The sequence below is a fragment of the Channa argus genome, chromosome 2 (genome assembly GCF_033026475.1).
Source record: "Channa argus isolate prfri chromosome 2, Channa argus male v1.0, whole genome shotgun sequence".
NCBI lineage: Eukaryota > Metazoa > Chordata > Actinopteri > Anabantiformes > Channidae > Channa > Channa argus.
In genome coordinates this window covers 14,268,319-14,280,161 of record NC_090198.1, presented here as the reverse complement: position 1 = coordinate 14,280,161, position 11,843 = coordinate 14,268,319, and the positions used below count along the sequence as shown (strand labels likewise).

At 37.5% G+C, this 11,843-nt stretch overlaps 1 protein-coding gene across 3 annotated transcripts in view; it reads left to right on the top strand.

Moving 5' to 3' along the window:
- Positions 1-699: 699 nt before the first annotated feature.
- The window catches only part of lingo1b (leucine rich repeat and Ig domain containing 1b), a 25,530-nt gene continuing 14,386 nt past the window's right edge, over positions 700-11,843 (top strand). The window contains exon 1 of one of the 3 annotated variants that reach the window (XM_067495652.1): positions 700-778. Coding sequence is in view for 1 of the 3 variants with exons in the window: in XM_067495650.1 (XP_067351751.1) it covers positions 1,599-1,610 (12 nt within the window). In the remaining 2 variants the exon portion in view is untranslated. Of the gene's footprint in view, positions 779-1,290; positions 1,611-3,080; positions 4,077-11,843 lie in introns of those variants that run through there. The other 2 variants (XM_067495650.1, XM_067495651.1) reach the window with 2 other exon arrangements.

The following is an 11,843-nucleotide window of genomic DNA, read 5'->3' as shown; positions in this document are numbered from 1 at the left end:
ACTGAGACGTCCCTCTGCTAAAGCAGAAATAGGAAAATCCATGCAGTAGCACCATTAAGTGTAAATGCAGGTGTTACGAACTAGTCATCTAATGTTTTTAAGTGGACAATACGGTTACTGCACTACTGAAAATTTGAAAAGATAAATTCATTCTGCTCCATGATAAGTGATCCTTAGCGTCATCCATTCAAATTTCTCCAGCACCCACCTTTCATCTGGTTTTACTTCCTACCTGGCACATAACTCATCGCTTTTAGATGAACTACTAGTTGGCAAAGTGGGTCATAAATTTATTTTATGTTGTATTGGTGTAGATCCCCCTTTTCCAGCTGAATAGTTCTTCCTCCTCTGTATGTCTTTATCGTACAGAAGAGATGTTCCACCGCTGGCTGTCTCCAGCTCTGTGTAGTACTGTTTGTCTAACAGATTTAGTACACAAGCAGGCAGGGCAGATCAAGCATATGAGCCATAAACTAGTGTCAAAAATAAAAATAAAAATTTATTTTACGATAAACAATACAAAATATAAAAAATGCATAAAAAACTGAAATGTCTTTTTCTAAGGCTTACAACATTTGTAACATGGTTTATTCAGTGGCCACAAGCCCTTCATGTCCACCAACACTCCACTAAATCCTCATCCCCCTAATCTCCCATAAACACTCCCTGACTGTGACGCCTCCTTGGCACTGCCAGCATGTGTGTGCCAGCCCCATATACCCATTAGCACCGTTCAGCCTCTGCTTCTACCCGCCAACCACCACCCCTCACAGGAAAGGTGAGTTTGGTCTGATTACTGCACTATGAGTAGCGTTAATCCTCAACTCTAGCGAGATAACTAGAAAACAGTACTGAGTACTCATCCACACCTCTCCACAGTTGTCTTAAGTTTTGATATCAGTAACAGCAAAGGTGTGTGTGCAGCACATTTTCATTTATTCCTTAGTTGCACCCACTCCTCCACTTCCAAACCCCCTTAGTTTTTTGCTCATCTTCCTCCCTCTGCTTTATTTGCCTGCTCATATTTCTCTCTCTCTAACCTCTTTTCCTGTCACCACACACACACCATTTTCCCTCTCTCATGCAGTACCCTATATTCCAATAGACCAGAACATATCATCCATTCACCAAATTCTTTCATAAATAGGGAAAGTACAGTAAACAAAAATCAGAAGATGATAGAGCCAGTTCAAAGAACATTTTTCTCCATTTCAACTCCCCTTGCCGCCTGTGCTCTGTGTCTCTCATTCTCCCAGTACACTGCAGCTCCTCCTTCCACCTCTCTCTCCCCCATCAGCTGCCCCTCCCTCTTCCTCTCTGTCTCTGCTAGGTGCAGCATGTATGTGAGCGTGTGTGTGCCAGCAGAGCCGCCTGTGTGTTTACATGTCAGCCTATCAGTGCTGCCGGATTTAGCGCATCTGGAGAGGAAGAAGGCATCTCTCAAATGCCCCTCAGAAAAGGGATTCTCATCGCTGCATGTAGCTCTCCTTCCCATTTGAATCTAGCCCATCTTGTATCCTGCATTCCTGTCTCCATGCTTTCAGAGGCATTTTGAATTTCCTTGGCAACATGGAGCTGCCTGAATTAGAATTCTCTGCATGACAGTCCTGGTAAGTACTCAGTCTCTATGGTGGGCTTTGAGCACTGAGGCATTGGATCAGATTTATTATGGTGCAGTGTTGGGGCCAAGGGATCGCCAGGGAGCAAATTAATGTCAGGAATAAAATTGTGTATCGTAGGCAAATTGAAGCAATGGCAAAAAAAAAAAGCGAATTATTCACAGAGGAGGACTCTAGATCTTATTTGTGCTTTGTCATCCAGATGGGTTTTAATTCTGCTGTGTGCTATGCAGTCTGGGTTCGTACAGACAGATATTACAAGCACACATATATGTGCATGTAGCGTCTCCTTGTAGTGTGTGCAGGTTAGATATCTTTCATAGTGTACAAATAATACAGACATATACTGTAATTATTGTATTGCATGAGGGTTTAAATATGGATAGATTCAAACACACCTATCTTTGTCCTACCTTTTAATTTCAAAGTAGAAGGTGTGAGGCTGAGCAGTTGAGTGTTTTGTGTTCCTCTGTCAGAGCTTTGCCAGGGTGCTTGTTGTTGCTCCCCAATCTGCCCTCATTAGCATGCATGTTTCTTCAAATGCCAGTAAACTCATCTGGGCTCACACTTATTCATTCTCAGCAGCCTTGTGCTATTGGCCATTTCCAGTGGCGTTGTGTGATCCTTTGCAGGTGCTTGATTTGCCACAGGTTAGATAGATGGGTGGTGATGATGAAGAGGGTGGGCTGTATTATTATTTATGTAGGCCAAATAAATGATCTCTTACAGTTTAAGTAAGTCCCAATGCCTGTTTTATTTGCTTCTTCATAATCATGGCTGCAACACTCCAGCAGGCAGGGAGCTATGAGGGGACTCTTCCTCTCTCTTTTTAACAGTGCAGTAACAACCTCTGCAAGCCACAGACTCCCCACAGTGTCAGTGAAGGGTCTGCTCTCCATGTCAAGGCTTCATGAGCTGGACAAGGGTTTTAATTGGGCTTCTGCAATCAGATTGTGACGGCTGATTGGAATCTTTGTTTCTTCCTTTGGTAGTTAGTTATGTGTTGCTGTGTTTGCACGCCTGCTGCTCCAAAGCACTCAACATCATTTCAATAAGATGAATAGAGTGAATGCTTATGACATGAATTTCTGATTACATCTGGTGAACATCTGAAAGAACAGTTTTTCAACAATCTATCAGTATCAGTTTGCTGTGTTTTGATGTCAACAATTACCCTGGTCTATGAATGTAAATGTAATATCAGCACAGGTTGATAATTACACATTCAACATTTATGTGCATTTAAAAGCTGTTTATCAAGCTTGAGAACTAAGCAATTCACATTTTAATCACACTTTATATTGCATTTTCAATTATGTTAACTGTGATCTGATTAAATTAGATGCTTGTTTATATGAAAGCAATTACTGTTGCATTAGTGTAATATTTTATATACTTAGATTTATTTCTTGATTTTTTTATAATTTTTTATTTTTAGCACAAGATTATATCATATAATAATAGAATGCAGTACAATTCTGAAATATATCCATAACAAGGCATTAAATGCTTTTCTTTTAGCTCTGTTTTGGTCTTCACCAGCACCTAAATATTCGAATTTTCAGCCACTGTATGCTATTTCACATTGAGTAGCTAGTCACCAACTTTGTTTATCTGCTATGTGGTGCAGGGCTGGTGTAGTACAGTGGATTTACCAGAGCTGAGAACAGCTGTCTGCTACAGCTGAAAACCACACTGTTAAGAACAGTGAGACTGAAGAAAACAGTAAAGTTGCGTGCTGTGAAACCAAAACAAGATGCTACACAGTGTCAAGTGATAATTCTCTGTGTAGGAGATATGCTTTATGCAAAAAATGTTGATTATAGCAGCATTCATGTTTTCCATAATGAAGCACAGTGTGAGTTAATTTCGAACACTTCAAACTATTTTGAATATTGAGATCCAAGAGATGAATGAAAGAATGAATGGACACCAGATGAAAGATTTGAGACTGGGTGAAATGGAGAATATCCTTTGAGATGTTTATTTTAAAGACATTCATTAAATTAGGACTCATTGTTTACATATCTGTAATTTTTATTAAGTCCACTTTCCTCTAAGGTTGCTTTGTGGCCGACAAAGAATAAAGAATAAATAAGAATAAAGTTATGTGTGTATGTAACAATACTATCTGATTTTGTGTGCAATCTGCATGTTCTTCCCGTGCTTGTGTGGGTTACTACGGTTTCCTCCCACGGGCCAAAAACATGCATTTTAGGTTAATTGGCGACTCTAAATTGCCTGTACATGTAAATGTGAGGGTGAATGGTTGTCTGTCTGTGTATGTCACTCTGTGTTGGCCCCGAGATAGACTGGAGACCTGTCCAGGCTGTACCCTGTCTCTCTTCCTATGACAGCTGGGATATGCTCCACCCTCCCACAACCCTAGACAGAATAAGCAGTTATAGATAATGGATGGATGGATTTTTTCTGAATTCATCACAGAAGACTATCTAAGTAAGTTTTTATATATTACAGTTCTACACAAATATATGCTTTTATCAGTAAGTGATATAATACTGTAACACTGGGAACAAAATGTAAACACCTGAAACAAAACTATTACTGTATATTCAATATATTCCAAAAACAAACAGAACTAGACCACTAGACACAATGAAAACAGTGCTGCTAATTATTTTTTCCCCACTGTGCTTTGCTTCATGCTATCATACGTTTAATATTCTGTGATGAAGCAGTCTACATAAAAAGAATAGCCCATTTGCTCATGGTGGGCTTAAATGGGGATCATCAAAGCTAAGGTGATGCATTATAGAAGGATTACATTTTTTTCCCCAGTTAAAATAAAATAACAATCTAGCGACAAATCACATGTTAAAGGAGGTTACAGCCAGTAATGTTTGTGGGGAAATTCGAGGAAGACATACAGTATAAAAGCCACATGTACCGTTTTGTACTGTGAGCATGACTAGATCCAGATTTCACTACATATGCTCTATGTGAGTATCAATAATACAGAAGAAATCATTTCAACCCCATTCAAAGCTGCTGTATGGTATCTTGGTTTAACTTTCTCATTTCATTGGATTCTAACTATAGCCTATTTTATTTACAGCAAAATCAGGGCACTCCTGCACATAACAGGTCATTTGTGATGGCCCAGAAAGAAACAGTGTATGAACTGGCCAGAAAACATGAAGACTGTTACTATAAAAGCATTTTCTCAAACAACATCCATCTGCAATCAAGATGCTGTCACGTAATGGGTAATTTCAGCCACCTTGAAAAGGAATTGCTGAAAGGAATTGTGGTAAAGACGGCCAGACCACATGTTTGTACAGTGTCTGCTGGATGGCAAGGTGACAGACAGAGACAGATCTGTCACAGGATACTCAATTTTGTGTTCTACAAACGTATTCAGAAGGTCACAGTCCTGCTGCTCTGCAGCAGCCACCCTCATTTAAATTTAATAATAGGAGTTTTATGCAAAATATGAGACAGTCAGGGGCTAGTAGGATGGTGGACTGATGTTGTCTCATGTTCCAGGTCCTGGCTGTCTTCAAGCTCTAGAATAGCAAAGCCTACAATAATACACATTGGCACAGCTCACGATGAAATCTTGCAAAGGATTTTTCCTTCTATTCATCTGTTCATCTTTTTGGTTGGTATTAATACCTGACACCAGTGGTCAGGTTTCTTTCACTTAAATCAAAGGACATGATGAATTATTGTGCTGTATTTCTGCACACCCATAAGAACTGGGGCATTGAGCAATTAAACCTCTGGAATCTTTAATCCTTATTTCTCCTTCAACACAAAAACTGATTCATTCCTTCAAATAAACAGGCAAAAGACTTGGAGAAAGCAATTTGAACACAATTAAATGAAAAGTCCTTCCTTCCTTATATCAGAAAAAAATCCCAGGGCAAACTAACTCCATTTTGGTACCGTGACTGGCGATTACTCCCTTCATGACAATAGTGTGAAAATCTCTCAAAATCTTCTATTGTACTTTCTTTGAGGAGTTGCAAGAGGCTTGTTGGAGGTAAAATTGCCTTTAGCATGGCATTTAGCCCTTTATTTTCAATTCCGGTCCAAAACATCTTATATTCCCTGATGGAGAGTAGGGGATGAAGGTTTGTGTAATTTTGAGCTTATCCTACTTGACTTTCAAGTGGAATGGATGTTAAAAGGGAAAGGAGCCTCTTCTGTAGTATTACCGTTAGAATTGTCAATTAACCAAGGAACAGATCTCGGTTTTAACACTGTATGACTGATTAATTATTTTTGTTAGGTTCATTTGAGGTCCTGTTTGTACAAGAATTCTAAAATGCTCTTATGTCATCTTATTGTGTCTTTAATTACATTTTAATGTTAGGCCAGAAGGGAAAGAATAACAAGAGGAAATAGTGTAAAGGACAGGTTGTACAACACTTATATGTCTTTGGATGACAAATTAAAGATCCATTAAGCAAAGTTTTCCAAATCTAACGAGTCTTTGTAAAAGGGCTGTTAATACTCTCGATTTCAGAATGAACAGCACAGTCTGTAGCTCTGTCCAGCTTCCAGTTTCTTACAGTTAATTGTTGTGGTTCACCAGTCTGTCTGGTTGAGTCCCTCTGGATCTCAGTTAGTTCCCACATTCTGACTGTCTAATGTCTGACCAATGAGAAATGGAATTAGGAACCAGTACCTTCTTAAGGTTCCTGTAAAACCAGTCAAATATCCAGGAACCCAAAGAGACTCAGAAAATAAACCCAAAGACACCCAGTGCCAAAATTAACCTGATTATTGTGCTATTTCTCATATGATATGGCAAAGACTCCTGAAGAATTTAAGCATAGAAGCCAAGTGTAATAAACGTAGTGCTGTGAAAACACACTCCTGATTTTTGTTCCTCATTTTTTTGTATGTATCTTGTATTTAGAGCTCCAGCTCTTCAAACAAAACAAAAGCAATGGGTAAAACTATATTTTTAAAATGACTTATTTTTGAAGCTAGGATGTCAAAAACCTAAATCACAAATGTGAAGTATTCGCCCACTGAACCTAATGGCTAGTTCAGGTCCAGACTTTGATTAGACTATTTTAAAACCAACTCCCTCTTATTCTTAGAGTCATTGTCTTTCCAACCTGGTCCTGATCACCACATCATCACACTACCACCACCACCAAGCTTGACAGCAGATAGTGGTTTTTAGTGAAATTCTGTGTTGGGTTTAAGGCAGACATGACAGGACTGCGGTCTTCCAAACCGATGTTCTTCTAAAACATTTAGGGTTCAAGCATGTTGTTGCAGAATTCAGACAAGCCCTATTGTTCCTCTGGGTTAGCAAAGGTTTTCACCTCGTCACTCCCCCACGGATGCCATTTCTACCCTGTGACTTTTAGATATCGGAGTCATAAAAACTGACCTTTAACGGGGTGAGAGAGGCTGCAGTTCCTTGGTTTTCATTGCGCTTTATTGTGAGTTCCTCTTGGAGTTATTGTGGAATTTCAGACAATTCAATGAAGGCTCACTATTGTTCCACATATTTTCCATTTGTAGTCAGTGTTTCTCACTGTGGCTCTGTGGGGTAGAAATTGCTTTTTGACCCTTTCCACACTGATGTATTTGGGTTGTTTTTTTTGGATGTACCTGAGTGGTGTACATATTTCCCCCCCTCAGGGTTTGCAGATATTACAGTACTGTACATTACATTTTACAAAAAAAATAAAAATAATAATAAATATATACATATTAATTTAAAGCTTGTATTTTTTGTTTACTTTCATTGCCCCTACATCTACATTTTACATATTAGTATGTGATACATACAAAGAACAAAGTTCTTTCTGAAACATACTGTACTTTCATTGTCATTGTTAAAAAAGCCAAAGCAATTTTGACGTAAAAGGTTCTAAAAATGCTTGTACTGTACAAAAACACTAAAAATGCTTTTACTATTACTTTAAAGCAACAGTGTGTATTTTTTAATCAATTAGTTTATTATTTTCAGCTATTTATTCCTTTATTTTAGTAGAGACATGCTCCATGGCTCATCTTAATGTGGGTAGGTGTTGGCAATGACTCCCAGAACAACACTGGCCCCCTTGTGGTTGCATTCCCAGACATTTCCTTCTAAATGTTTATAAGTGAGACTTGTGCCCTTTAACAATCATGAAGATGAAATCCTGTGTTATTTTACAATGCAAATATTTTGTGTACATGTGTTGTTCTGAGTTAATTGATTTTGAGTCCACAACTGGCTTAATTTCTCAAAAGTTCCATATTCTAGCTTTAACATACAGTCAACATAAAAAGAAGACAGATATCCAAGGCACTCAGTCTTCTGACTGTAGTAAAAAGATTTTATTCAAGCATAGCTAAACACCCACAAGTTTTAGCAGGAGCCTTGTCAGTGTCATCTGAGAGCTCTGAGTGCTTTAGACTTCCCTTTTGCTGTTGTACGTGCCTCCAATGATCAACTCCAAAAAGCAACTTTGTTTACAGAGTGTGACTTTGCTCATTTAATTACTTTTTTAAATTATTTTTGCAGTTTAATTAATTTGATTTAAACAAATAACAATAAAAATAGGTTTATCTGGGCTCCTGTTGTCTTGAGAAGTTAACATGCCATGTTTATTGATAGTAAAGGGAAATCGTTAAGACTGAGACTGTTTTTATATACAAGGTTTTACAGTTGTCTTCATGCATTAAGAGTCTATTTCATACATGCTCTTTATGTAGGCATATGTGTCTGTGGCCAATCTTACATGTTGTGCTTCACTGGTTACAGATTAATTTCAGAATACACACACGGTGGCACAGATTACGTGTCAGTGCAAATCCATCACAATTTAAAAACACGTTTCAGGATAGCTGAAAATCCTGGGTGTGTTTAGTAAAGCATGACAACCTGCAGATGCAGAAGAAGAAGTTGTGTCATGTGTTTTAACTTTGCTGTGATGTGTTGAACAGGGCGTTCTTTGGACATATGTGTGACTAGGAGTTTGTCATTTTTGTTGTATAGCAATTGTATCTTTGATGATTCATGATGTAGCACTGATATGAACTGAGTTTTGTTTTTTTTTTTTGTTTAATTTGTTTTGTTTGTTCAGTGTTTTTAGTGACTAACATTATGTTACGCACGTCTATTAATTGCCTACATGCAATTTAATCTACACCAGCTCCTTTATCTAGTGATATAAAGATTCAAAGGATTGTTTCAGGTGCACTACAGTAAAACTGAGGATCAAAGATGATTAGATTAGTCTCGCCTACTGACCACACAAGGGATGAGAGGGGCCTTCTCATCTTGGAGCTGTTTATTTCCAGATTATTAGTACAGAGGATGAACATGTGAGACTGACATTCTTACGGACTTGCTTCTGGCAAGAACCCTTGGGGTGCCTTTAAAGATGGTGTTGGTCCTGTGGAGGTGCATAGAGAGTCTACAATCTTAACATAAGGCAGGACATGCATGAGGAACTAATTTTAATAAGCACATGCGCAGCAAAATGACCAATGAAATGAACTTCAGTGCTCACTGTTAAAATATCACTATAATGCTAAAAGTAATGATAATTGTGCAATAAATCTTGAGAAAATACTTTGGCACTAGTCTTTATACTACATTTTATTACTTTACAATTGCCATCAATTTTATGAGTTTATGAAACATTGGAAATAGCTTTGCAGGCAGTGATAGCAACTGTTTTAGTTTCTATAAGACTTAGGTTTGAATAAGTATTGCATTACAATAAAAGCCCAGAGCCAGCTTGGTCAGCCTCCACCACTACCAGCTACAGTAATAATACTGAGAACTGAATGGCTGCTGTGTCAGTCAGAGTGCAGTAAGGTACTTTGAGATAGAATTGAATGGAATCCTAATGGTTATTTTCAGTTCCATTAACCACAGTTGTTGGTGATGTTTTACATAGAGAGCAAATTTCTATGATCAACTACTCCAAGTAACTTGGCATCTTCAACATCACGAGTCACCTGTTAGGCTGAAAACTATTGTAACTAGCGTAAATGCCAAGGCTTCAGTATCTCCTAAAATGTCTTGGAAAAATACCTTTAAGCTTTCCACCTCACCATAGGATGTTAACATTCTGACTAATTCTGACTTTTCTTTTTTTTTTTTTTTTTAAATGCACAAAAAGCTGGTTGGTGAATGCAAAGACCACTACCACTAATAAACCAAACCTTTCTGCTCATGTAACTCCAAACACAGATATGGCATGTAGTATTATATTGGATTCACACTGATAATTAATAATGGAAATCTAAATTAAATCTGCATGTAAACCTGTAAATACAAAATGAAGCATTTACAGTAGCTCAATATAATCAAATAAATTCTAAGTATGACTTATAGAAAAAAAATAGCATGAGCATGCACCTGAAAGTATACTGTACATAGAATAACCTATGTATGTGGACTAGATGCTTGTTGGCATAAACTTGTTTGGATACCAAGACTCACAGGCCACAAACTGATATGTTGTACACGCGTATAGCCCAGCTAATAAAAAGGGAAGGATATCTAATTTCTCTTAATGTTCACAGCAGAAAGACTCCAATGGGTGCAATATTTTTATTTATCTCAATTTTGTGCCATCCTGGTGAGCAGAATGACCATCATCAGTTCTAGCATAAAAACTAGAAATAAGCAAAATTTGGCTGCTTATTAACCATTTCATGTCATGTCACCAATACTAGAGGGAATCTTATGCTTATCTGATACTCTCTGGCTTAACTAAAATAAGTATACAGACTTTGTGAAATCAAAAGAAAAAGCTGTCCCACTCTTAACAATCTTGGTATGCTACTAAGCAGTATTAATAGGTGTATGTATTATATTTTCATGTATCACAAAAAGTTTTTTGAGCACGTGAAATCTGATGAGTGACATGCTGCCAACTTTACCCAGTTATAGATGTTCCTGCAGGTAACGGCTTTAATAAGCAGGCTTCAGGGTAGTTCCCATGCACAGAACCATACACCTAGCATTTAATCCTGGCATGGTGGATTATCAGGCCTGCAGTTTCTTTAAAGTGCAGGGGTTGTTACCATCATGATGGACTTCAGTGGAGGATTTGTTTTTATCCAGTTTCTCTTATCTGACTGCTCTCCCTTTGGGGTATGCAGATTAGCTGGCAACCTTTGATGCAATACAATTTTAAATAGTTCACCCACCAAGTATTTATTGTAGTATAACATTTATTGCAGGTCCCTGTATATTGTTAATATTATTACCATGTGTAGAGAATGATATTTTTTGATCTATACCTTTTATATCTATACCTATAAGATGCAACCTTTGGTTTTGTTAAGTACACACACAAAATAATAAAAAGAAAAGAAAAAAAAAAACTAAAAATGCTGCAGGTGTGTAGTATCTCCTAAAAGACTCTTTAGATAATCTGAAAGAAATGACCACTGTGATCTCCCACAAAGACTGTCACCTTTATAAAGAACAATGATTTCTTTTTGGTTTGATTCTTGACTTTGCATCCAGCATGGTGATCCTTGTCTTACATGTTTACAGTTTTTTTTTAATAGCTATAGCTTTCATTATCTTTCATCCTAACTATTGTCTGAACAATCACAAAATAATTAAAGCTGTTTGGGATGTGTTTACCACTGAACATCAAGCCATGTATAGGAGAGGTGCTAATGAGCAAATTGCTCACAAGGCAAAAAACTAGGAGTAGTCTAGGGAGCACAATAATTTAAGAACAGTCATAAAAAGAAAAGGAAGCAGCAATACATGCTGCAAATTATAAGCATAGTAGGAAAAACTTAATCAACAAAAAAAAAAAAAGGAAAGGGACAGCTTGTTTCCTTTTACTAAATAGTTTTACTTCAAAGACTTAATAGTCATGCTCATGCTCACACACACACACACACACACACACACTATCTGGTGGTGAGACAAAACAACACATTCATGAAAAAAGGACTTAAATTCTGATGTAACTGGATTGCAATTACAAACACACAACAAAGCTGGCTCATATAATAATTTAAAATAAAAAGTATTTCTAACATATAAGGACAAAAGTAGACACATTATCTGTGCCAACACTTAATGCAGGCACTTTAAATCTAATATGGGTATAGGAAATGCTCTTAGAATTCAGGCTACATTGATTCATCACACTGGTCACAAGTTGAAACTAGGCACTCACACAAACACAAGACTAGACAAATGTGTAATAGGAATGAGTCCTAAATCCAGGAAAACTGTTTTTGCACATCCGGTTCCCTTGTCTA